At 43.6% G+C, this 27,455-nt stretch overlaps 1 protein-coding gene across 4 annotated transcripts in view; it reads left to right on the top strand.

Moving 5' to 3' along the window:
• The first annotated feature begins 583 nt into the window (after positions 1 to 583).
• LOC135510691 (equilibrative nucleoside transporter 2-like) overlaps positions 584 to 27,455 on the top strand; it is a 32,552-nt gene continuing 5,680 nt past the window's right edge. Inside the window, exons 1-12 of one of the 4 annotated variants that reach the window (XM_064931809.1) lie at positions 584 to 857; positions 19,875 to 19,931; positions 20,298 to 20,379; positions 21,233 to 21,378; positions 21,678 to 21,817; positions 22,025 to 22,159; positions 22,358 to 22,455; positions 22,999 to 23,068; positions 23,641 to 23,819; positions 25,546 to 25,648; positions 25,884 to 25,969; positions 26,213 to 26,412. In XM_064931809.1, the coding sequence (XP_064787881.1) occupies positions 19,900 to 19,931; positions 20,298 to 20,379; positions 21,233 to 21,378; positions 21,678 to 21,817; positions 22,025 to 22,159; positions 22,358 to 22,455; positions 22,999 to 23,068; positions 23,641 to 23,819; positions 25,546 to 25,648; positions 25,884 to 25,969; positions 26,213 to 26,412 (1,271 nt within the window). In that variant the 5' untranslated portion in view covers positions 584 to 857; positions 19,875 to 19,899. Of the gene's footprint in view, positions 858 to 13,894; positions 14,390 to 19,874; positions 19,932 to 20,297; positions 20,380 to 21,232; positions 21,379 to 21,677; positions 21,818 to 22,024; positions 22,160 to 22,357; positions 22,456 to 22,998; positions 23,069 to 23,640; positions 23,820 to 25,545; positions 25,649 to 25,883; positions 25,970 to 26,212; positions 26,413 to 27,455 lie in introns of those variants that run through there. The other 3 variants (XM_064931807.1, XM_064931808.1, XM_064931810.1) reach the window with 3 other exon arrangements.

The following is a 27,455-nucleotide window of genomic DNA, read 5'->3' on the forward strand; positions in this document are numbered from 1 at the left end:
CCAGAATTTGTGATAAGGCTTCATTGACTGAAAATCTTTCGGAGCTCATTTTTGACTGTCTGTGTCAGAGATCTGCTGCTCTCGCACTGAGAAGGAGATGCTTTGGAAACTCATTTTCACCCAAACATAATCATACACGTGCAACCAGAACCAGTCAAAGTAAAATACATCAGAGACACTTGTTTATTTTGGACCCGTGCCAATATCGATACACATGAAAGCCTCCGGATCAAAATGACCCACAACATCATGTTTGTATACAGAATATGCACAGACATTCCACAACATACCAGTGTCCACGTTTTGAAGTTAGGCTCATGACCCTAAATGAGGAAAATTTAATTTAATGGAGAAAACAAACAGGTTAACTAGTATTTTAGACAACTCAAACGTGGAAATGGGTCAAAATGACCCGCAACATTAAGACACGTTTCAGTTGAATGCATACAACTGACTAGGTATCCCCCTTCCCCTTGCCTCCTGTGTGAGAAGTTGAACACAACAGTTCATTGCAGCCCTCCCGTTATCACTTCCTATTGCCGAAAAAAATTGTAGTCCACGATCTACAGTCATGGGGAGGAGCATCTCAGCAATATGCGATGCTGTGTTTGATTCTGCCGGGATCGTGGCAAATGAAGGTTACGCTCTACGTGAGCCTCTTACTTCAGCGTAGCCGTTCGTAACGATTTGGCGCTCGGGCCACGTGGAGTGATACATTTACCGTGTAACAATTTTTAATTATGACCTTCATGTCGTCGCTTTGGTATTCACGACATCAGTTTTGCTTACCGTCGCGACAGTGAAAACATTGAGCTGACTACCACGTTTCTCGTCACTACAAGGTGAGTGGGCGCAATGTGAGTCTGGCCTCTTCCGCGGTTTGATACGGAAAGCGGGAATGAATTACTACAATTGTTTCAGTTAATCGTAGCGATCAATTGTTTGGGAGTATAATCGTGTGAATTGGTTTTCGTCATTGTCTGTTAGGTGATGCGACAGACAAAGCCGCTCTTGTTCACCGGGCTTCTGGGATTTATAAAGGGGCCCCTTTTTGTAGTGTTGCTAGAATAATGTCACCTGCTACAACTGTCAAATGGGTTGTTTAGTGAAATTAGATTATTGGTACTTAATATGCTGAAGGGAAAATATACATCACATTCCCCGACATCTTTAGGCTGAGTACAAGTAACGTTACTCAAGTTTGCTCGTAATGCATATGCCCACGGAGGCATGCTGTAATTCACCGAAGTCTACGTCAAATCCTAAACCGTATTTTCAATTGAACTAGATGTATTTAATTCTATTGATATTGCATATCTGTGGAAGAATGGCGCGACAGGTGCATTGCGGCGTGCTCTCAACAGTCAGCCTTTACAAAGGGACTCTTTCACACCATACGCCATGACGGAGCGCTTGTTCAGTCAGGCAAGGCTTGGAAATCGTCACCAAAGGACACGCAGTTTTGAATATTCAATGTTCATCATGGGTTTTTTGGACACCACATGGCCAAGACTGACGCAGTCGAGATTTACTCGTAATCCCTGATAAGAGATTCAGTGATAAACTGCGCGGCCTCTTCTGGAAATTCTGGGTGATCGATCAGACGGGTTTATTTTCTGTACTGGTGTCTGCCATATGATTTGGAAGTGAAAATCAACAGTTCTACTGAGAAGGGCTCTTTAATTATTTGTTACTTGTATTTCTTATATGTTTTTTAAGGTGTTTTTCTTAACTGCATTGTTGCTTAAAGGCTTGTAGTAGGCATTTCACTGTAAGGTCTACCTACACCTGTTGTATTTGGCGCATGTGACAAAAAACATTTGATTTGATAGGCTATATCTACATCTAGGATCTTAAAATGTTTCCCTGTATAGCCTAAGTAAATAATCAAATTAGCTTATTTGAGTAATAAAAAAATCACAATGGAAAGGATTTGAGAAAATTCCACCTTTTGTTATCATGTTACATATGAAAACAATGACAGAATAGATAAATCCTAATCTTTCTGTTTTGGTTATGACAGTAACAACTTGACCAGTTGGTGCTCAGAGACACTGATAAATCGGGGAGCTGCTCCACTTCTAATCTGGTCTACACGTGTGTGTGTGTGTGTGTGTGTGTGTGTGTGTGTGTGTGTGTGTGTGTGTGTGTGTGTGTGTGTGTGTGTGTGTGTGTGTGTGTGTGTGTGTGTGTGTGTGTGTGTGAGATGGAGAGAAGAAAGAGCAAGAGAGCATGTATGTTGCCCATGAAAGTAATTTCACAATTACACAGTGCTATGACACATCTATGGCTTGGGAAAACCGCTAAGGATCTCTTTGTAGTCCTGCTGTTCAAGCGAGCCCATGTCCCCCAATAAATGCCGCTTTAATCTGATGGACAGCTATTCTGTATGCAAAACGGCCCATTCGGAGTCATGGAATTAAAAACCTAAAATGAATGTCATTTATCCCACTCTACCGTTATTAGGCTACTGTCTGTGTGGACTAGTCTGCTAGTGTGACTTCTAGTCTAGAGGATCAGCAAGGTGCTGAATTGGTGTCTGTGGCTGTGTGTAGGGCAGCGACCGAGCGTTCCCAGAAACAGCCCAGAGTCACCGCTACAAACACATTACTTACTTATTCAGGAGACAAAGGGTGTCCTGTTCATGAGGATCCTGAGTGCTGTGCTTCCCTCATCACAGAGCAGCAGCATATTTACAACCCCACTCTGGTGGCTCTGGGCCCTGTTTCTCAAAAGCTTCTTAAAGGAAAACTCTATCCCATAAACTATATTTTGGTATTTGTTTAATTAGTCCATTGTTGATATAGTCCCAAAATATTTTGCATGTGAGCAATCAGGTTTTCAAGATGTGTAGATTCACAAATACAGAAATACAGCTGGTGTGATGCAAAATATCATCATATGATGCAAAAAATGCATCATGCTGGCAGAGCAATGGGACAAGGACATCCCGCCTCCTCTGGGACCGAACCCAGGTCTGTAGTGACCCCTTAGACCGCTGCGTCTAAAATCAATATGGACAGCGGCCAGTGCTGAAAGTTGAGTAGGCACATTTTTACTAACGAGGGCTTTGTTGAAGCGATAAGAAATAAGAGGTATGCTTACCTGTTTAACAGACGCAATTATGTTTATCCATATATTTGTCGGTATAGCTAGGTCCTCCAATACTGTCACCATGCACTCCTTAAATAGGCCACCTTCCTCCTTTCTGCGTCGGACTCAGGCCTCATGTCTGGGGTGGGAAATGTACTTCTGAAAATACCATGATTAGATATATAATTACATCTCAGAATGAATTCCTTGCAAACAGCGAGAGCTTTGTTGCAAACAAGACACACTGGTTTGGCATTGGAGAAATCTGGTAAGATGAATATAGGTAGACCTATTAATAGAGACATTGGTGATTTTACCACTGAAATCAGATCTAATTATTATTGTCATTGAATTGATTATCCCACTAACCACGTGTTAAATGTGTAGTGCTATGAATTGGGCAGCGAGGTGATTTGCTAATAGTCTAATTATGTTCTGGCCCGCCGACAAGCTCAGGAACAAATTGGCTGAAGGCTAAACCCAGTTACCAACCCCTCTTATATATTGAAGCAATAAGGCCCGAGCAGGTGTGGTATTAGGCCAATTTTCCACAGCTAAGGGCTGGTCTTGTGCAAGACGCAATGCGGAGTGTGGACCACAGCCCTTAGCCGTGGTATATTGGCGATCTAACACAAAACCCCGGGGTGCCTTCTTGCTATTTTAAGCTAGTTACGAACGCAATTAGAATAATAAAAATAACAGTTTTGTCAAACCCGTGGATTGATATATACTACGGCTGTCAGCCAATCAGCATTCAGAGCTCAAACCACCCGGTTTATAATGTACATTTAATCACCCCCTTCACCATCATTCAAAAATGTGTGGATACACTGCTAAACCAAGAGAACCAGGAGTTCTTCAAGTTAAGTGAAATTATGTTGTTGCTCGCCAGTTTGCTCTGAAGAAGAAACAATGATACAATGTAGCCTAACATCGCTTGCAAACTGCAAAGATGTGAGATTTGTTTCACTATAGAAGCACTGGTCATCTAAAAAATGTATTCCAGGTTGCTTCGAAGTATGTAAGGGCATATCGGAGGATCTCCTCTTTCCATAACAGTCACGCTTAGGTTTGCAATAAGAGTGAAATCGGAAAGTAATATACCCATGAAAAAACTACGAAATATCTCCACAATACCGTTTGACGTATATACAGTGCCTTCGGAAATTATTCAGACTCCTTGACTTTTCCCCACATTTTGTTACGTTACAGCCGTATTCTAAATATATTAAATGAAGCTGTCCAGTGACGCCACAAGTGGGTATTTGATTTGCGAGCTCATCACGCGAGCTTAATGCGCTACAGAAACACCGCTAACCAAACATGTGCACTGAATTAAAGGGCAACTAGATTTTTTTCCCAGAACTCAAAAGTCATCCCGATGTGGTTTAAGCATGGTTGTGAACACAGGAAATCCAATGTTGTTTTTCTATTATAAAGGTGTGAGACCTGGGGGGAAACCAGAAGAGGGGGGGAAATCTGAAACTTGGAAAAACAAAACTGAGAAAACAGAATTTTGGAAGGGGGGAATTAATTAGGTTAAAAATGGATTTTAAAAGGCCTTCCAGTGTTTTTTGCTGTACATGACTGCACTTTAGAGTGTGTGTCATCCTGCAGCACAGACTTTTGGGGAAAGTTGAGGACCGGTCTAATATTTGCTATTCACCCAAGAGGGAAGAGATTGGGCCATCCTAGAAATGTTTTAAAGGAATATAATATATACAACATAGCTGACACGATCCAAAGCGACTTAGTCATGCGCGCATACATTTGTACGTATGGGTGGTCCCGGGAATAGAACCCACTATCCTGACGTTGCAATGCACGACAAGGTTATATATACTTTGTGAAGCCTCAATTTAATATGATTTATAAAGCCTTTATTAAGCGGTGCTTATGTCACCCTTTATAAAACACAGGTTTATGTCATATTTGACATAGTGGGTTTCAACAAAGAAACCACTCATTTGCTCATGGCAAAGTGCTATACATTGGAAGGGAAACAGAAGAAGGAGTGGAAAAGCAGATGAAAAGCAAGGAATTCAAGACAAAAATCAGCTAAAAACCTACTTGTCTTTGTGAGACGTATTATTTTGACAGTGTGAAAAGATTAGTAGACCATTTTTTGCTATGTTATTAGCTTTTATCGTACTGTTCCAAGTGTTGAACTTGGAAGTGTGATGGGGAGAACTGCCGTGAAGAACATTGTCCAAGCCTCGTCATATATCTAAAAGTCCAGTATTTATTTTTTATAGAACGCATATCCCAAGGTTATCTAACCTTCAAGTACCAGTCGTCCTTACTTACACATTCTTAGCATTAAGTCATAATGCATTTATAATCCCTAACATCACCTGGCATGTGATTGGGTGCTGATAAATCAGCTAGATGGCTGGCTGATTTCCCTCCCAAAACCTGTTTGACAGCAGCCAATGCCAAGTTATGTGAATGTGGGAGTAACATTTTGGTGTTCTTTTTGGACAAATCCATTAAACGTTCCCAAGGCCTGTTATCACACTCATACTCTTTCCTGCCACAGAATTAGGTTGCCCTGTTCTATTTTTGTTTCCAGAGCCCTCGGTATATGTGTTTTCTAGTGTCTTTCAGGAATTGTAATATTAGTCTGTAATAAACGTTGATTTAATTTATTTTTATTTTTTTACATATTCCCCAACCCATCAATTCTTAGCCTCTAGTCTGCGAAATTAAGTACACAAGAATCCTCAGTCTCCCAAGTTTCTGCTTAATCAGCTGATTAAATTGTCATGGGGCAGTGATTGTGTACGTGCTATTCTCTTGATAGTCAAAAGTTCCCCTTCTCTCTGGGTGATGAGGTTGAGCAGGTCTCTCTCTCTCTCACACTCCTTCACAACGTAGCGTTGTCCATGGTTTTACCCAGTTTCAACAGTTCTGCTTGACTGCTTGTTGTGTAGTTAGTTATGTTGAAATGACTTTGAGCAGACAGATATAGGCCTACCTCCGGTCTATCACTAGAGGACTGATTGATCTCGGTCTCCGAGGCTGACGTGAGTAAGGTCTTGAATCAGGTCAACACTCACAGGGCTGCGGGGCCGGATGGTATTCCAGGGTGCTTTCTCAGAACATGCGAAGATCAGTTGGCAGGCATATTCACTGTAATTTCACATGTAATCCCCACATGTCTTTTAAAATGGCTACCATCATTCCTGTTCCTAAGAACTCTAAGGCTTCATGCCACAATGACTACCTCCCTGTTGTACTCACATCTGTAATCATGAAGTGCTTTGAAAGACTGGTTATGGCACACATCAACTCTATCATCCCAGACACCCTAGACCCATCCACCTAGATGAGAGGAATACCAATGTAAGAGTCCTATTCATTGACTACAGCTAAGCGTTCAACAGCATTGTCCTCTCCTAGCTTGTCACCAAGGTTAGAACCCGGTGACTGAACACTTCTTATGTCACTGTACTTGCGCACATGACATTAAAAACTTGAAACTACTACAGTGCCTAGTGGAAGTCGACACACCCCTTGCATATGGAACGCCGCTTTGGTCTTTCCGTGTCAAATAACAATGTGGGTCAATGACATGGTGTAACAGCCTACTCCGTGACAGCCAGAGAACATTAACGTTGTAGCTGTTATTGCGAGACTCTGAGACCACTGAATTGAGACACATTTATTGTACCAGTCAACCTACTATGTCTATTGAACACTATTCCAGAGGGAAAACAATACTGCGTGGATGTTTTGGAGTCTGAGAACTCTGAAATCTGAGGAAGACACAGGGAGGGGGTACTGAGTAGATTGATACCCCATTTAATTGATCCCCCAACCGTAGGTAAGGCTGTACAGTGCAATATGATTGTCAGTACGTGCAATAGGCTGACTGGGGAGGTGATTTCCCTCATAAGAGGATAAGTCCCTGATAAGAGTATATTTGCATAAACTTTTCACAGTTGTGTTCAGTGGGTGTCACCGAGTAGACTGATTCCCCATTTCATTGCTCCACATTACAACACTCCAACCTTGTTTAACATTATCTAGTCTAAATGTGGCATGATTCCACCAATTTGTAACCTTCTGTGTCACTTTCAAGTTCGAATCCCCGAGCTGACAAGGTACAAATCTGTCATTCTGCCCCTGAACAGGCAGTTAACCCACTGTTCCTAGGCCGTCATTGAAAATAAGAATTTGTTCTTAACTGACTTGCCTAGTAAAATAAAGGTAAAATAAAAAAATTTAATTAAATTGGTGCTAGCTAGGTACCAAGCTAAAGCTAGCTAGCTTCTGCAGAAGTTGCTAATAACATCTGTATCGAAGATATTTGCAAATGTTTTTTTAATGTTTTTAAAAATCTTATTTCAAAGGCTCACATAGACCTTTCCCATTTGGTTGAACAAATGATTAACAACACGGTATCGTAAACACATCGTTCGTGGCCGGTGTGTGCTTGTTTGCAGACAGTGCTACTGAATAGTAATGGTGGAGCATGGCAGTCTTCAAATTTTGCTGCCTTTAAATTACATTTAAAAAAAGGATTGGGTAAATTAGATTTTTCCTCCCCTACAAATCTGTAAAACGTACTCCACATATTCAAAGTGTGTGAAAGTTAGAGAACATTTTCTAAATTAAAAATCCATTTAAAACATTTCTTGATTGCAGATGTTTTTACACCCCAGAGTAAATAGTTAGTGGATTTCCTTTGGCAGACTTTACAGCTGTGAATCATATTCCACCAATTTTGCGCAATTCTTCGGCAACATACAGTGCCTTCGGAAAGTATTCATACCCCTTCACTTATTCCACATTTTGTTGTTGTTGCAGCCTGATTCCCAAATGGACGCATTTTTCCTCACTCATTACATACATTTTTCCTACACACAATACCCCCCAAAGCGAATACATGTTCTTAGAAATGTTTGCTAATTTAATGAAAATGAAATATCTAATTTATATAAATATTAACACCCCTGAGTCAATATGTGTTTGAATCACTATTTGCCAATGATGAAAGCTGTGTCTTTCTGGGTAAGTCTTTAAGAGCTTTCCACACCTGGATTGTATAATATTTGCACATGATTATTTTTACAATTCTTCAAGCTCTGTCAAGTTGGTTGTTGATCATTGCTAGACAGCCATTTTCAATTATTGACATAGATTTTCAAGAAGTTTTCAGTCAACTGTAGCTAGGCCATTCTGGAACATTCAATGTCGTCTTGGTAAGCAACTCCAGTGCATGTTTGGCCTTGTGTTTTAGGTTATTGTCATGCAGAAAGGTGAATTTGTCACCCAGTGTCTGTTGGAAAGCAGACTGAACCAGTGTTTCCTCTAGGATTTAGCCTATTCTTAGCTCTATTCCGTTTATTTTTGTCCTAAAAAAAAAAACATAGTCCATGCCGATGCAAGTGATGTTGGATTTGTCCCAAACATGACACTTTGTATTCAGGACATAAAGTACATTTCTTTGCCACCTTTTTTTGCATTACTTTAGTGCCTTATTTGCAAACAAGATGCATGTTTTGAAATATTTGTATTCTGTACAGGCTTCCTTCTTTTCACTCTGTCTGTAACGGCTTTCCTCCTGGGAAGGAGAGGCGGACCAAAATGCAGCGTGGTTATAATTCATGGTTCTTTAATAAAGAAACTATACATGAATAAACTACAAAACAAGAAACGTGAAAACCCAAAACAGTCCTGTGTGGTACAAACACTGACACAGGAGACAACCACCCACAAAACCCAACACAAAACAGGCTACCTGAATATGGTTCCCAATCAGAGACAATGACTAACACCTGCCTCTGATTGAAAACCATATCAGGCCCAAACACAGAAACAGACAAACTAGACATCCAACATAGAATGCCCACTCAGATCACACCCTGACCAAACAAAACATACAAAGCAAACTATGGTCAGGGTGTGACACTGTCATTTAGGTTAGTATTGTGGAGTAACTACAATATTGTTCCATCCTCAGTTTTCTCCTATCCCAGCCATTAAACTCTAACTGTTTGAAAGTCACCGTTGGCCTCATGGTGAAATCACTGAGCGGTTTTATTCCTCTCCGGCAACTGAGTTAGGAAGGATCATCTATTAACATTTGAACATCTTGGCCAGGTATTGTTATAATCTCCACCCGGCACAGCCAGAAGAGAACTGGCCACCCCTCATAGCCTGGTTCCTCTCTAGTTTTCTTCCTATGTTCTGGCCTTTCTAGGGAGTTTTTCCTAGCCACGGTGCTTCTACATCTGCATTGCTTGCTGTTTGGGGTTTTAGGCTGGGTTTCTGTACAGCACTTTGTGACATCAGCTGATGTAAGAAGGGATTTATAAATACATTTGATTGGTTGATGCCTGTATCCTTGTAGTGACTGGGTGTATTAATACACCATCCAAAGTGTGATAACGTCACCATGTTCAATGGGATATTCAATGTCTGCTTTTTTTTTATTTTACCCATCTACCAATAGGTGCCCTTTCATGCGGGCGTTGGAAAACCTCCCTGATCTTTGTGGTTGAAACTGTTTGAAATTGAGTGCTCGACTGAGTGACCTTACAGTGCTGTTGAAAAGTATCAGATCTTCAACCAAAACCTAATATTAGTTAAAGGGAACTTGAGTGAACAAATAACACAACAATTGCATACTTTTCCCCCCTTTATTTCCTAAACAAAGCTATGCCACACCCAATGCCACCGTGTGTGAAAAAGTAATTGCCCCCTTACACTCAATAACTGGTTGTGCCTCCTTTAGCCAGACGCTTCCTGTAGTTGTTGCTCAGTCTCTCACGTCACTGTGGAGGAATTTTGGCCCACTCATCCAGGCAGAATTGCTTTAACTCAGCAATATTTGTGTGTTTTCAAGCATGAACTGCTCGTTTCAAGTCCTGCCACAACATCTCAATTGGGATTAGGTCTGGACTTTGACTGCCATTCCAAAACTTAAAATGTGTTGCTTTTTAACAATTTTCACGTAGACTTGATTGTATGTTTTTATTTTTATTTTTATCCTTGTCTTGCTGCATGACCCAGCTGCGATTCAGCTTCAGCTCACAGACGGATGGCCTGACATTGTCCTGTAGAATTCTCTGATACAGAGCAGAATTTATAGTTCCTTTTATTGAGGCAAGTCATCCGGGACCTGAGGCAGCAAAGCATCCCCAAACCATCACACTGCCTCCAGTATGCTTGACCGTTGGTGTGAGGTTCTTACTGTGGGAATGCACTGTTTGGTTTTCACCAGACATACTGGGACCCATGTCGTCCAAAAAGTGGACTCAAGTTTGCCAAAAAAGCACCTGGATGATCATCAAGACTCTTGGAAGAGTGTTCTATGGACACGTGTGTCAAAGGTATAATGATTTTCTGCAAATCTTGGCACTACCCACCCCACCATTTGGCAGAGGAGTGTTGCCTACACTTTCAAATGCTCCAAAATCCATCTGAGGAAAATGAGTACCTAGCCTAGTTGGACACTTCTTTGTGACACTTATCAATTTCAACCCTTTCAATGACTCCCAAAGCCTTATTACACCAATACACAGCACATTCTTTGTTTGTGAACTTGTTTTTATGGTGCAGTTTTTTTGTTGTTGGTTATTTGAAATAAATGTTTTAGGTTTACTTATTTTTGCCCCATTTTTAGTATTTTGCTAATCCTTATTTGTTAATAAATACATGTTTTATAGTGAATGGTTGGTGTTAATGGATGGTGTAAACACTAGATCAAATTAAAATACAATCTTTAAAATTAAGATACAATGTAAAATCTATATAGATATAGTATAGTCTGTTTTTAGCTTTGTCTTTTATATAACCATATGAATGAATGTATATACAATGTTCGGCCCATATTAATGAATTTATATAGCCCATGGGTTCCCAGACCTTTTCACTCAGGCACCCCCCTCTTCCAGCACTGGGGAACATCCCATGCCCGCCTGCGTGCGGGCGCGCCACATCTATTTCTATGAGCACAATTATTCTTCATGACAAACTGTTCACACCCCTCTTCTTGGTAGAGAATTTTGCAGGATTTAAAGCTTATTTCCTGCAGTTCTACACATTGTGTTATGGGGTGCAAAGATAATGTTGCAGTTTTTTAAAGCAAACGGTCAGGCACTTCTATTCACTTTGCCATGTCTAATGTGTATTCATGTGATATTTGAGCGAGTAATAAATTACAACAATATCCATAGGCTAAAAAACCTACATACAAAAAATAACGGTTGCTGACATGGGCTAGTTGATCTGGACATTTTTTCTTTTTAAAAATGTTTTACCCCTTTTTTCTCCCCAATTTCGTGGTATATACTTCATAGCAGTTAGCTTGTCTCATCGCTGCAACTCCCGTACAGACTCGGGAGAGGCGAATGTCGAGAGCCGTGCGTCCTCCGAAACACAACCCAACCAAGCCGCACTGCTTCTTGACACAATGCCCGCTTAACCCGGAAGCCAGCCGCACCAATGTGTCGGAGGAAACACCGTACACCTGGCGACCTAGTACCCGCAAAACACCAGTCTCAACGTCAACAGTGAAGCGGCGACTCCGGGATGCTTGCCTTCTAGGCAGAGTTCCTCTGTCCAGTGTCTGTGTTCTTTTGCCCATCTTCATCTTTTCTTTTTATTAGCCAGTCTGAGATATGGCTTTTTCTTGGTAACTCTGCCTCGAAGGCCAGCATCCCGGTGTCGCATCTTCACTGTTGACGTTGAGACTGGTGTTTTGAGGTACTATTTAACGAAACTGCCAGTTGAGGACTTGTGAGGCGTCTGTTTCTTAAACTAGACACTAATGGGTGCCAGGGTAGCCTAGTGGTTAGAGTGTTGGACTAGTAACCAAAAGGTTGCAAGATCTAATTCCCGAGCTGACAAGGTGAAAATCTGTCGTTCTGCCCCTGAACAAGGCAGTTAACCCACTGTTCCTAGGCCGCCATTGAAAATAAGAATTTGTTCTTAACTGACTTGCCTAGTAAAATAAAATGTACTTGTCCTCTTGCTCAGTTGTGCCCCGGGGCCTCACACTCCTCTTTCAATTCTGGTTAGCGCCAGTTTGCTCTGTTTTTCTATGAAGGGAGTAGTACACAGTGTTGTACGAATCTTCAGTTTCTTGGCAATTTCTCACATTAGCCTTCATTTCTCAGAACAAGAATAGACTGACGAGTTTCAGAAGAATGTTATTTGTTTCTGGCAATTTTCAGCCTGTAATCGAACCCACAAATGCTGATGCTCCAGATACTCAACTAATCTAAGGAACGCCAGTTTTATTGCGTCTGTAAATCAGCACAACAGTTTTCAGCTGTGCTAACATAATTTCAAAATCGTTTTCTTAGCCTTTTAAAATGATATACTTGGATTAGCTAACACAACATCCCATTGGAACACAGGAATGATGGTTGCTGATAATGGGCCTCTTTACACCTATGTAGATATTCCATAACAAATCTGCCGTTTCCAGCTACAATAGTCATTTACAACATTAACAATGTCTACACTGTACTTCTGATCAATTTTATGTTCTTTTAATGGACAAAGAATGCGCTTTTCTTTAAAAAAAAAAAGTGTAAATGCAATATTTATAGCCACACATGATTTAACGAAACGTAGTAAACCATAACATTGTTTCACATTATTTAAGACTAATAAACACAATCACGTCTATAAGACTACAGCTCGTTTCAGATTCCCCGGAGCTTCACAGCTTCCCCGGGGAAACTCAGCGTATTGTAGCCTCGCGCGGAGAAGAGAGTAGCGGAGGAAGGTTAGCCTCTGCTGTGCAGTGTTCTTGGTCAAATATGACCTTTTGCGGTGGTGCTCCAAGACCTTCACCAGTGACCGTCTATAATGCCCCTGTGACTTTCACGCATCGGTGAGCACTTCAAAGGAAATAGAGTGTATGAATCAGACACCACACCAATAGAAAGCGTGGCTTTTAACTCAGCCTTGGTGTGAACATGCTGGCAAGTGGTCGGTCCTTGGTGAAAGCATGCCTCCTGGCAGAAATGTTGCTCTCTGTGAAATGAAATGTAACAAAGCAAAGAGCGGAGGAGTTGTTTGCATGAGTGCCTTGCTTGTTCTCACATTCTGAATTGAAATATCACTCTCCAACTTAAATTCTTTGTTAATATTCTCCTGGTAGGACACAGGTGGGTGTGCATGTTGGAGATGGGCGATATGGCCAAAAAATCCCTATCGTGTTAAATTGCCTGAATTGATGCAATAACGATAAATTGAACGATAAGTTTATAACATTAATGTGCTCTGGAGATTGTTTTGAAATGATCCCTTTAAACTTCTACTACTAGTGTGATCGTTGAATGGGTGTAACAATCCCTCATATTAGCCAACGTATTTAATTTCCTACATAACATTTCTCTAGTATAGTATCGTAATGAATGATATCAGCAGAATGCTTGAGATAAGTGGTCGGTACGGTCGGTTTATCTTCCCAGCTCTGGTGTGCGTGTGTGTGCAGGCAGTGTATGTTTGTGGAGACAGGGCGTTTGTGTACTAGTGACCAAGCTCAGGCAATATTTGGCGTGTGTGGTGTGGGTTACAAACACACGTTTCATTGCCGGGTAAAGGATGGAAACCCAAAACCTAAGAGCTTTCTGTCAAATGACAGCCCTTTTAAAATGTCCATCTTACCTCAACAACTGGGATATGTATATATATAAAAAAACAAGCCCCCCCCCCACTTCAATTTATGGATTTCTGCATTGAAAAGCATGTCTCTGTTCACAGATATGGTTTCTCCCAGTCAGCACGGGTAGGGACTTGCCAACCCACTCCCTCACATCCACCCTGCCACTGTTCCACACAGACTAGTCAAAACAAGTTGGGTAGCCATGTTTTGCTCCCACAACAGAGCTCAATGGCAGACTCAGATGATACGTTTCAACTGACGGGATTGTCAATGGGGTACATCGTACCTCTATTTGAAAGTTCTTCGTACGGCGGAAGCTGTAGGACCCAAACAACTTTTGGATAGATTTTTGTAAACTACGCAGCTGTGCTACCTGGGCAATTTCTATTTGTGTTGGGTTGTAGTGTGGAGCCTATCAGTTTGTGTGTGTACAGAACCAAGTGTGTACACAGGGAGTGGACTCTTGCTTAATCTACAGCTTTATAGAACTGACTGTTCCTATTGAAATCGATAGAGTGTGAAGTTGTTGACCTGGGAGAGGGGTCGGGTCTCTCTCTATCCAGCTAACAGCCTCACAGTACAGGCTACTATCAAGTGGCTCTTGGACGAGGCTTGGGCCGTATACCGGGATATTTGGAAAAAGCCATGGGAAGCTTTTTCAATAACGTCAGTACCGTCAACTGTTTCTTTGAAGTGTTTCAATAAATTTGAATATTTGTAGCTACTTTAAGTTACCACCTGCAGTCAACTTGTGTAATACGCTAGGAGGTGAAGCAGATTGTGGTCTTCTTTCACGTGTCACATTATTTTACATTATGAAGCTTACCGTAGTTCACCAGAACAGTTGAGCCAGTCAAGTGTTTGTAAGTAGTAAATCAAATCAAATTTTATTTGTAACATACACATGGTTAGCAGATGTTAATGCGAGTGTAGCGAAATGCTTGTGCTTCTAGTTCCGACAATGCAGTAATAACCAACAAGTAATCTAACTAACAATTCCTAAACTACTGTCCTATACACAGTGTAAGGGGATAAAGAATATGTACATAAGGATATATGAATGAGTGATGGTACAGAGCAGCATAGGCAAGATACAGTAGATGGTATCGAGTACAGTATATACATATGAGATGAGTATGTAAACAAAGTGGCATAGTTAAAGTGGCTAGTGATACATGTATTACATAAGGATGCAGTCGATGATATAGAGTACAGTATATACGTATGCATATGAGATGAATAATGTAGGGTAAGTAACATTATATACGGTAGCATTGTTTAAAGTGGCTAGTGATATATTTACATCATTTCCCATCAATTCCCATTATTAAAGTGGCTGGAGTTGAGTCAGTGTCAGTGTGTTGGCAGCAGCCACTCAATGTTAGTGGTGGCTGTTTAACAGTCTGATGGCCTTGAGATAGAAGCTGTTTTTCAGTCTCTCGGTCCCAGCTTTGATGCACCTGTACTGACCTCGCCTTCTGGATGATAGCGGGGTGAACAGGCAGTGGCTCGGGTGGTTGATGTCCTTGATGATCTTTATGGCCTTCCTGTAACATTGGGTGGTGTAGGTGTCCTGGAGGGCAGGTAGTTTGCCCCCGGTGATGTGTTGTGCAGACCTCACTACCCTCTGGAGAGCCTTACGGTTGAGGGCGGAGCAGTTGTTGTACCAGGCGGTGATACAGCCCGCCAGGATGCTCTCGATTGTGCATCTGTAGAAGTTTGTGAGTGCTTTTGGTGACAAGCCGAATTTCTTCAGCCTCCTTCTTCACGATGCTGTCTGTGTGAGTGGACCAATTCAGTTTGTCTGTGATGTGTATGCCGAGGAACTTAAAACTTGCTACTCTCTCCACTACTGTTCCATCGATGTGGATAGAGGGGTGTTCCCTCTGCTGTTTCCTGAAGTCCACAATCATCTCCTTAGTTTTGTTGACGTTGAGTGTGAGGTTATTTTCCTGACACCACACTCCGAGGGCCCTCACCTCCTCCCTGTAGGCCGTCTCGTCGTTGTTGGTAATCAAGACTATCACTGTTGTGTCGTCCGCAAACTTGATGATTGAGTTGGAGGCGTGCGTGGCCACGCAGTCGTGGGTGAACGCCACGCAGTCGTGGGTGAACAGGGAGTACAGGAGAGGGCTCAGAACGCACCCTTGTGGGGCCCCAGTGTTGAGGATCAGCGGGGAGGAGATGTTGTTACCTACCCTCACCACCTGGGGGCGGCCCGTCAGGAAGTCCAGTACCCAGTTGCACAGGGCGGGGTCGAGACCCAGGGTCTCGAGCTTGATGACGAGCTTGGAGGGTACTATGGTGTTGAATGCCGAGCTGTAGTCGATGAACAGCATTCTCACATAGGTATTCCTCTTGTCCAGATGGGTTAGGGCAGTGTGCAGTGTGGTTGAGATTGCATCGTCTGTGGACCTATTTGGGCGGTAAGCAAATTGGAGTGGGTCTAGGGTGTCAGGTAGGGTGGAGGTGATATGGTCCTTGACTAGTCTCTCAAAGCACTTCATGATGACGGAAGTGAGTGCTACGGGGCGGTAGTCGTTTAGCTCAGTTACCTTAGCTTTCTTGGGAACAGGAACAATGGTGGCCCTCTTGAAGCATGTGGGAACAGCAGACTGGTATAGGGATTGATTGAATATGTCCGTAAACACACCAGCCAGCTGGTCTGCGCATGCTCTGAGGGCGCGGCTGGGGATGCCGTCTGGGCCTGCAGCCTTGCGAGGGTTAACACGTTTAAATGTTTTACTCACCTCGGCTGCAGTGAAGGAGAGACCGCATGTTTCCGTTGCAGGCCGTGTCAGTGGCACTGTATTATCCTCAAAGCGGGCAAAAAAGTTATTTAGTCTGCCTGGGAGCAAGACATCCTGGTCCGTGACTGGGCTGGATTTCTTCCTGTAGTCCGTGATTGACTGTAGACCCTGCCACATGCCTCTTGTGTCTGAGCCGTTGAATTGAGATTCTACTTTGTCTCTGTACTGACGCTTAGCTTGTTTGATAGCCTTACGGAGGGAATAGCTGCACTGTTTGTATTCACTCATGTTACCAGACACCTTGCCCTGATTGAAAGCAGTGGTTCGCGCTTTCAGTTTCACGCGAATGCTGCCATCAATCCACGGTTTCTGGTTAGGGAATGTTTTAATCGTTGCTATGGGAACGACATCTTCAACGCACGTTCTAATGAACTCGCACACCGAATCAGCGTATTCGTCAATATTGTTATCTGACGCAATACGAAACATGTCCCAGTCCATGTGATGGAAGCAGTCTTGGAGTGTGGAGTCAGCTTTTCCGGTCGGACAGTGATCAGCGTTGGACAGACCTCAGCGTGGGAGCTTTGCTTTTTTTCAGTTTTTGTCTGTAGGCAGGTATCAGCAAAATGGAGTCGATAAATTGCAACTCCCTGGTCAGCTTTTCCGAAAGGGGGCGGGGTAGGGCCTTATATGCGTTGGAATGCTACCCTTGCTCGGGAAGTTAGAGTAACAGTGATCCAAGGTTTTTCCACCCAGCTGGTTGCGCAATCGATATGCTGATAAAATTTAGGGAGTCTTGTTTTCAGATTAGCCTTGTTAAAATCCCCAGTAACAATGAATGCAGCCTCCGGATAAATGGTTTCCAGTTTGCAAAGAGTTAAATAAAGTTCTGGTGGTCAGAGCCATCTGTGTCTGCTTGGGGGGGGGCAGAGTTCATCTCAGCCTATGCCTCCCTCAGTCCCTCGACTTCCTGGCACTATATACGGCTGTGATTATAATCGAAGAGAGTTCTCTTGGTAGATAATGCGGTCTACATTTGATTGTGAGGAATTCTAAATCAGGTGAACAGAAGGATTTGAGTTCCTGTATGTTTCTTTCATCGCACCATGCCTCGTTAGCCATAAGGCATACACCCCCACCCCCAACCTCTTCTTACCAGAAAGGTGTTTGTTTCTGTCGGCGCGATGCGTGGAGAAACCCGTTGGCTGCACCGCCCTGTGCTGCCTCTCGGATAGCGTCCCTCAGCTAGAGCTCTTTGCAGTGAGCCATGTTTCCTCCCCTCTCCTCCAGATGAAGCACAGAACGTTACAGTCTCTGATGTCCCTCTGGAATGCTCACCCTTGCTCGGATTTCATCAACCTTGTTGTCAAGAGACTGGACATTGGTAAGAAGAATGTCTAGGAAGTGTCCCCCAGGGCTCTGTTCTAGGCCCTCTCCTATTCTCGCTATACCCAAGTCTTGGCTCTGTAGTCTGACCAGAAGACCGCCTTCGTTTCCCCCTTTTTTCGGTGGCGAGTCGCATGTTTTCAGTGGGATGACGCTGCATGGCGATCCATTCCGTTGTCCTGTTTGTAAGAACCTTCAGAACACAGGATCATGCTCTACGCAGTCGACCCTGCCTCAAAAACATATTCTTCCCGGTCGTATTAAACCCCCCAACTCATCCAGATGGTGAGTTGACCCCGCTGATCTTATATACAGTAGTTCTTCTCGATCTGTATGTAATGAAACCTAAGATGACCTGGGGTACTAATGTAAGAAATAACACGTAAAAAAAGTGGCAAAAAACTGCATAGTTTCCTAGGAAATGTAGTCGACCAGAAGCCGCCTCGTTTCCCTCTTTTTCGGAGTCGCGGCCATCTCTGTCGGCGCCGGAAGTACAACGGGAGAAAGCGGGTGGTTTAACTCTTTGGTTTATGTCTACCATTGCTCAAGCATTCAGACTCAGCCCAGTCAAAACTCTTGCCTTCTCCTCCCCCTGAATGGTGGAGCAAACTCCCTCCCTCTCTGCAGGACAGCGGAAGTCAATCACCATCCTTCCGCGTGAGACACCTGACGCCTGCTCAAGGGCTCTGTTCTAGACCCCTTCTCCTCCAGATGAATACCTAGGATAGGATAACAACTAGTTAGCTATTGTGCATTCATTAAGTATTCAGACTGCTTGACTTTCTCACATTTTGTTACGTTACAGCCTTATTCTAAAATGGATTAAATTGTCCCCCCCCACCCCATTAATCGACACACAATACCCAATAATGACAAAGGGAAAAACTGTTTATTTGAAGAAAATAAAAAAATACAACTGAAATATCACATTTACATTAATTAATCCATTTTAGAATAAGGCTGTAACATAACAAAATGTGGAAAAAGTTAAGGGGTCTGAGTACTTTCTGAATGCACTGCAAGTAAGTGGCTGAATATACAAGGAGACATGGCATCATATGTATGTATGTATGTGTGTGTAATATATATGTGTGTGTGTGTGTGTGTGTTTAGCTTTTTGCCTTGTTTGAGAAGTCAAAGCGTTTTGGATGAGTGATCTGTACAGCTGTTAACTTGATTTCCTGTGTTTTTATTTTTATCCTCCTTTCTCAGCCCGTCTGCTCCTCCCCCCTATTCTTAGAGCAGAGCAGGCAGGCCTGTTGCCCTAGCAATTCCACACACACAGCATATACACATACTGCTCCAGAACCACACCCGTTCTTCCTTCAGACAAGCATGAGTCAAAACGTCGTTCACATTCACTTGTAATGGTCCAAACTCAGCTACTACCTATACTTGTATTTATTTATTTAACCTTTATTTAACTAGTCACGTCAGTTAAGAACAAAGTCTTATTTACAATGACGGTCTAGAAACAGTGGGTTAACTGCCTTGTTCAGGGGCAGAACGACAGATTTTTACCTTGTCAGCTCGGGGATTCGATCTAGCAACCTTTTGGGTTATTTGCCCAACACTCTAACCACTAGACTACCTGCCACCCCCTGCAGTATAACTTTATGAGCTGGATTGCCTGACTTTGCGCTTGTTAGCATATTTAGCTAGCATCCTCTATTGAAATTCTCTATTAGTTGGTGACAATTTTGTTAGCATTCTGTTTATAGATGCCCAATGGGCTTTTTTGCGTTTTTAGAGCCCCCTTTATATACTAAGACTGTAATACCATAAATCCCGGGATGAGAGAAGGCCGGTGTCACGATATGAAAATCTGAATCCTGCCCAACCCTATCTTGGACATACTGTCGTGTAGTGGGAATGGCTCCTACTCCTTGCCGCAATGTTCTAGAATGTGGAAAATGTACTGCATTTGTATTCTGTAAAAAAAGTGCTTAGAGAGGATAGACAAATCTACACTTGGTCTTTATGTTGACTATGTTCCCCTTTTCTTTTGGCCCTAGTTTAAACCGAACGCCATAGCACAGGATGAAGGACCGGACAGACGCCCCGCGTGATAGGTGAGTCGCTGGCGCCGCTTGCTCTTGCAAACTATAAGTATCTATTTCTTTCTCGTTTCTGCTCTCACTCTCAACCAGAGTCCTATTTTTACATTTTGAGTTTAAGTGAAATGCGCTCCAAGCAAAGCAGTGGTGCTGAAAAGGAACTTTGTACTGTTTTTAATCGATTTGATTTAATTTGATTTAATTTCTGATGTACTTCAATAAAGTTCACTATTGTCGTATTTTAACCTGACTGGTTGCACTTTATTTCACGGTACATAAACTACCTGCTATTTTTAAAGAAATAACATGCTAAATACATACCAAAAACTTAAGAATGACATGCTTGTTTCAGATCTTTTCATATTTTCCTCCCGTTCCCAGGGGCTGGTTGGTGGGGATCACCTTCTTCATTCTGGGCCTCGGGACGCTGCTACCATGGAATTTCTTCATGACCGCCTCCATGGTAAACCCAACCTCACATGTCTTCATAACAACAGGTTCAGGGTCAGATGGTTATTCACCACCCTAAAGGCTAGGGCAAGGTAGATCTGATCCTAGATCTGTAGCTTTGGGAAACGTTTGTATTAAAGTTTCCCAAAGCTACAGATCAAAGAGCAGATCTACTTTGGCTCGGGTTCCACAAGTGCGATACTTTGTGTCATGCCAAAGTAGAGCATTGGCTTTCTTAAGGAATTATCTTGCAAAAGTCGTTTTTAAAAAGCAGCCTCTGAAAGTCAGATGTTTGTATTTGTTCTGTATGTGTATTGTACATAGAGGATTAGCTGAGTTGTTGGTATGTTCAAGTCAAGTATTTTGTCCGAGAGGGATTTAATGTGACTGGCCCCCGGTTGTTATGTAGTCTTGGTGTCCACTAAGTATCTGTATGTTGAAGTTAACCCCTTATGGTGTGGTTGGAGACCCCCTTAAGCTATAGAACATCACATGAGTATTCCACTTTGGAGCTGTGTGTGTGGCCTAGCCTCTAAGGCTAAGCTCGCTCTATGTTCAAATGTCAAACCCCACAACTTGTAGGGTTAGCTCATAGGGTTAGCTCATAGGGTTAGCTTTGATTCTATATATACAGTACATGTTTGTAGAATGACTAGACCTATTTGTATAGGAACAAGTGACGTGTGACCACTGATGTACCATTACTGTATGTACTTAGCCGATAGCAACTAGCAACCATATCGATTGTTGATGTAAACTGGGTCATCTCTTGAGTCCTGTGTGGCTCAGTTGAGCATCCTTGTAACGTACCAACATGTGGATAAAAGTGTTTGCAAAAAGACAATTTTTATCTCTTCTGTCAACAGTATTTCAATAGACGCCTCAACAAGACAGAATGGAGCAACGGCACGGTGGTGGCCCAGAAAGAGTACTACTTCAACAACTGGATGACTCTGCTGTCCCAGCTCCCCCTGCTGCTCTGCACTCTGCTAAACTCCTTTTTCTATCAGCGGTGAGACAGCACTTCTACTCTCAGGTCTACATGTCCTCCAAATGCTAAACAAACACTTTTTTTTACTGCATACTTGGCTGACAATCTAGTGTGTGTGTGTGTGAGCAACCCTTTTGTGTTGGCCATTTTATTCAACTGCAAATAGGTGCAAAAAAGCTAATATGCTTTGTGATAGAGTGGATTTTTAGGGTGCCTCAGTTTAAAGTAAAAAGTAAAAATGTGTAATATTGCGTGAAGGTGGTGTGTTGCTGTCTAATCCAGTGAGATTGTGAACTAACCTTTTTTAAATTTGTGCGTAGGATATCAGAGATGGTGCGGATAGCGGGCAGCCTGGTCTTCATCCTCGTCCTCTTCATCCTCACTGCCATCCTGGTCAAGGTCACTATGGAGGAGGACTGCTTCTTCTCTGTTACCATGGCGACCATCTGGTTCATCAACTGTGAGTAGGACGTGGTTGTCTGTGTGTATGTGGGGGGTGGGGGGTGGGGGGGGTGGAAGAGAAACCATTTGTCACAAGATGTGTGTGATGGCATTGATATAGTGTGTATGAGTAAGGTGTGTGTGTGTGGGCAGGAGGGGGTGGTATCATTAACTGTTTGTTGATGATGTGCGCTATATTATTAACCCTGTCTCTCTCTCCCTGTAGCGTTTGGAGCGGTGTTACAGGGCAGTCTGTTTGGCCTGGTGGGCTTGCTGCCTCAGAGGTACAGCGCTGTGTTTATGAGTGGCCAGGGGCTGGCCGGCACCTTCGCTGCTCTCGCCATGCTGGTCTCCATAGCCAGTGAGTCACACACACAAACCAATATATCAAATATACAAAGAAATACTTGGAAATAAACACGCACCGCTCACATCAGATATGCTCAGTGGCTGACTAGCAAATCATTCAAATGCGGCAAGTAGTCAAGTGAGTATGGTGTGTCCTTTGCAACTCCACTTGGAATTGACCTCTCCTTTTTCTTTCCTGTGTGTGTGACAGGTGACACAGACCTTGAGACGGCTGCGTTGGGTTACTTCATCACTCCTTGTGTAGGAACACTGCTCACTCTCCTCAGCTACCTCCTCCTGCCTCGCCTGGTGAGTGGCTCAGCCCTACGAAGCCCCAGGACTGGAATGTAATAGATAGATATCACACGTTGGGCCTCAGAACAGACCCTGTATCCCTCGGGACTACAGCCAAGTTTTATTTTGTAACGTTGACGCAGGGAGACAGGAAACAGGTGCAGTTAGTGAGTTAAATGACAACAAAAATGGACCGATAACAAAAAACAAGAGCTGCGTCTGACATGGAAACACAAACATGACTGATAACAAAAGAGTGCTATATAAAGGGTGAGTAATCAAGGGAGTAATGTAATCCAGGTGTGACTGATAATGAGACGCAGGTGTGCGTAATGACGGTTGCCAGGTGTGCGTAATGGCAGTTGCCAGGACCTGTGGTTAGTAGACCGGCGACGTCCAGCACCAGGGAGTGGGAGTGACATATCTAAAGAATCTGTGTCGCAGGTTGGGCTTGTAGCTGACCAGTACAGAATTACTATGTTTCATCGAAGGAATCCGTGTTCAAGTTCGGCGAATGTTCTGTCTGTCTCATTTGGCCTCTGCTCCGGTCTCATCTAGGAGTTTGCCCGGTTCTACTTGGACAAGAGCAGGAGCTATGAGGTGGAGACCACAGACGAGCTGCTGAAAGGTGAGGCTTCTGAAAGCTGTTGAGAGGCCTATTCATTTTATGCTCCTATATATCTCAATGACCATCCAGTACAGTGCGGCCTGTCACTGCTAGTATTCCCCTTTAAACTCAGGGGGGCTGTATGTATCAAGCATTTCAGAGTAGGAGTTTCGATCTAGCATCAGGTCCCCATGTCCATGAGGGTTATTGGCTGCCACCTGCCCTCCATCGAGATCCTGCACGACTCCAGGACAAGGAAGTGTGCAGGAAAGATCTTTGCTGACCCCTTCCACCCCGGTCACCCCCTCCTCCAACAATTCCCCTCTGGCAGGCAGTTCAGATCACTCATGACCAAAACCTACCCACCACCTTAACAATTTCTTCCCCCGGGCTGTGGCCCTCGCTAACTGTAGTCGTCTGGTGGGCACATGCCCCAGAAACTATTGTCCATATATGGCGCTGCATCCCTCAATCCCTCCCCCCAACACTGCCCATTACTCCCTCACACATTTACCTCTGCCTGTTGATTTATCAATGTGAGGTCAAGTTGACCGTTTTCCCTGGCATTTTCCCCGTTCTTCATCACCTGGCAGAGAGGGACACGGAGCAGAACGGCAAGCTGAAGGGCAAGGCCAACTGCTCATTGGCCAATGGTGATGCCAGCGGCGAGGAGGTGGAGGTAGAGGGGGGCAGTCCCAAGCATACATTCCTTCCCCTGGAGCAGGTTGAGGACAGGGACCGGAAGTCCACCGTCATGGAGGTGTTTAAAAAGGTAACGCTGACCTCTGTTATTACTCAGCTATATATATATATATATATATAATAAATAAACTCAGCAAAAAAGAAACGTCCCCTTTTCAGAACCCTGCCTTTCAAATATAATTCTTAAAATCAAATTAACTTCAAAGATCAAAGATCTTTATTGTAAAGGGTTTAAACACTGTTTCCCATGCTTGTTCAATGAACCATGAAAAATGAATGAACATGCACCTGTGGAACGGTCGTTAAGACACTGACAGCTTAGAGACGGTATGCAATTAAGGTCACAGTTATGAAAACTTAGGACACTAAAGAGGCCTTTCTACTGACTCTGGAAAAACACCCAAAAGAAAGATGCCCAGGGTCCCTGCTCATCTGCGTGAACGTGCCTTAGGCATGCTGCAAGTAGGAATGAGGACTGCAGATGTGGCCAGGGCAATAAATTGCAATGTCCGTACTGTGAGACGCCTAAGACAGCGCTACAGGAAGACAGGACGGACAGCTGATCGTCCTCGCAGTGGCAGACCACACATAACAACACCTGCACAGGATCGGTATATCCGAACATCACACCTGCGGGACAGGTACAGGATGGCAACAACAACTACCCGAGTTACACCAAGAACGCACAAAACCTCCATCAGGGCTCAGACTGTCCGCAATAGGCTGAGGGAGGCTGGACTGAGGGCATGTAGCCTGTTGTAAAGGCAGGTCCTCACCAGACATCACTGGCAAAACACGTTGCCTATGGGCACAAACCCACCGTCGCTGCACCAGACAAGACAGGCAAAAAGTGCTCTTCACTGACGAGTCGTGGTTTTGTCTCACCAGGGGTGATGGTCGGATTCGCGTTTATCGTTGAAGAAATGAGAGTTACACCGAAGCCTGTACTCTGGAGCGGGATCGATTTGGAGGTGGAGGGTCCGTCATGGTCTGGGGCGGAGTGTCACAGCATCATCGGACTGAGCTTGTTGTCATTGCAGGCAATCTCAATGCTATGTGTTACAAGGAAGACATCCTCCTCCCTCATGTGGTATCCTTCCTGCAGGCGCATCCTGACATGACCCTCCAGCATGACAATGCCACCAGCCATACTGCTTGTTCTGTGCGTGATTTCCTGCAAGACAGGAATGTCAGTTCTGTCATGGCCATTGAGCACGTCTGGGACCTCTTGGATTGGAGGGTGAGGGTTAGGGCCATTCCCGCCAGAAATGTCTGTGAACTTCTGGAAGAGTGGGGTAACATCTCACAGCAAGAACTGGCAGATCTGGTGCAGTCCATGAGGAGGAGATGCACTGCAGTACTTAATGCAGCTGGTGGCCACACCAGATACTGACTGTTACTTTGATTTTGACCCCCCCCCCCCCCCTTTGTTCAGGGACACATTATTCCATTTCTGTTAGTCACATGTCTGTGGAACTTGTTCAGTTTGTCTCAGTTGATGAATCTTATGTTCATACAAATGAACACGTTAAGTTTGCTGAAAATAAATTCAGTTGACTGTGAGAGGACATTTAACGCAGTTGACAGTGAGAGGACATTTATTTTTTTGCTGAGTTTATATAATTTTTTATTTTATATATATTTTTTATATATGGCTCTGGTCTAGTTGCGGTCCAATTCCCTACCCTTTTCCCAAAGTGTACACTTGTTCACTCCCCTACATGCATTTAGAAGTAGTGTAAGCATGGACTAAAAATTTCCACCATATTTTTGACCTTGTCCCTGTCTCTCTTCAGATATGGGTGATGGCATTCTGTGTGGTTTTTGTCTTCACCGTCACTCTCGCTGTGTTTCCTGCCATCACTGTGGACGTCAAAACCATATACCCTGGGAAATGGGGTATGTATACGCTCTTTGATAAATATGTTTCAAAAGGGTTCTTCGGCTGTCTCCATAAGAGAACCCTTTCTCGTTCGAGGTAGAACCCTTTTTGGTTCGAGGTTGAACCCTTTTAGGTTCGAGGTTGAACCCTTTTAGGTTCTATATGGCACCTTTTTGTACTGTATACTGTATGTTTAGTATGCATGTCATGAGACTTAAAACCCCCTATTAACCACCTCTTTCTCCCCATCAGAGTCCTATTTCATCTCTGTGTGTTGCTTCCTCATCTTCAACGTGTGTGACTGGATCGGTAGAACCGTCACCACCCTGTTCCAATGGGTAGGTTTCTGATTCATTTGATCTGTGTGGATTGTCATTTTATTACACACTTGATAGGATCACGATGGATTAGATTTCTGTAACATTTTTCCAAGCTTCTCAGGGTTTTTATAATCCTCTACAAATTGAAATTCTCTCACTTTCTACCCCTGCACGAAAGCTTCAGTTATTACTCGTATTACATTTAGTTGTTATTATTACTTTGTCTTACCAGTAACATTTCTCTCTTTGTTTGTTCCACAGCCTCCCAAGGAGAGTCGTCTGTTCCCGGTGCTGGTGGTCTCCAGGGTGGTGTTTGTTCCCCTGCTGATGCTCTGTAACGTCCAGAGCCGCTCCTACCTCCCCGTCCTCTTCTCCCACGACGCTGCCTTCGCCTTCATCATGATACTCTTCTCCCTCTCCAGCGGCTACTGCGTCTGCCTGTCCATGTCCTACGCCCCACAGTGAGTAGAAGTAACACACACACGGCGGCAGCTTACCCGGCAGGTAGCCTAGCGGTTAGGGCCGCTGGTTCAAATCCCCGTGCAGACTAGGCGAGAGATCATGCCGTTGTGCCCTTGAGCTAGGCACTTAACTAATTGCTCCAGGTGCGCCGTTCGTAATAGTAAAGTCTTTTTTTTTTTGCGTGGGCTGTGTCTCAATCCGCTGATGTCGGTCTTCCACATCCACGGTTGAAGGTGGCTGAGCTACAGCAGTGTTTGTCAGACTAGGAGTCATAGCGAGAATGGGTCTTCTCACGAAAACGTCTGTAGTGTCTGAACGGTTTGGCCTACAAACTAATATGCACAAAGCGAGCTCCATATAGAAATGGTTTGTCGAGATCGGTGTGGAAGAACTAGACTGGCCTGCACAGAGCCCTGATCTCAACCCCATCGAACGCCTTTGGGATGAATTGGAACGCAGGCTGCGAGCCAGTCCTAATCGCCCAACATCAGTGCTCGACCGACCTCACTAATGCTCTTGTGGCTGAATGGAAGAAAGTCCCAACAGCAATGTTCCAACATCTAGTGGAAAGTCTTCCCAGAAGAGCGGAGGCTGTTACAGCAGGAAATGGGGCTACCAACTCTATATTAATGTCCATGATTTTGGAATGAAAACTTCGACAAGCAGATTTCCACATACTTTTGGTCATATAGATATAAGAAAGATCAGGAATATACACTCTCTCTCAGATATAGGACAGACGCTTCAAAACAAACTCCTTTTTGATACATCTGTTTTGCCATGTAATGTTATTCAATGTGTTTCTAACCGTTAATAGCAGTAAGGCCAAATTCAATGTTTTATCAAATATTTTATTTAATTCAGCGACGTTTTTAAATGTTTTACTTTTTAGAAGTTACAGTCTTGTCCCATCGGTGCAACTCCCGTAAGGACTCGGGAGAGGTGGTGGTTGAGAGCCAAGCATCCTCCAAAACACGAGCCCGCCAAGTCGCATTGCTTCTTGACACACTGCTCGCTTAACCCGGAAGCCAGCCGCACTAAT

The sequence above is a fragment of the Oncorhynchus masou genome, chromosome 23, assembly GCF_036934945.1.
Source record: "Oncorhynchus masou masou isolate Uvic2021 chromosome 23, UVic_Omas_1.1, whole genome shotgun sequence".
Taxonomy (NCBI): Eukaryota; Metazoa; Chordata; class Actinopteri; order Salmoniformes; family Salmonidae; genus Oncorhynchus; species Oncorhynchus masou.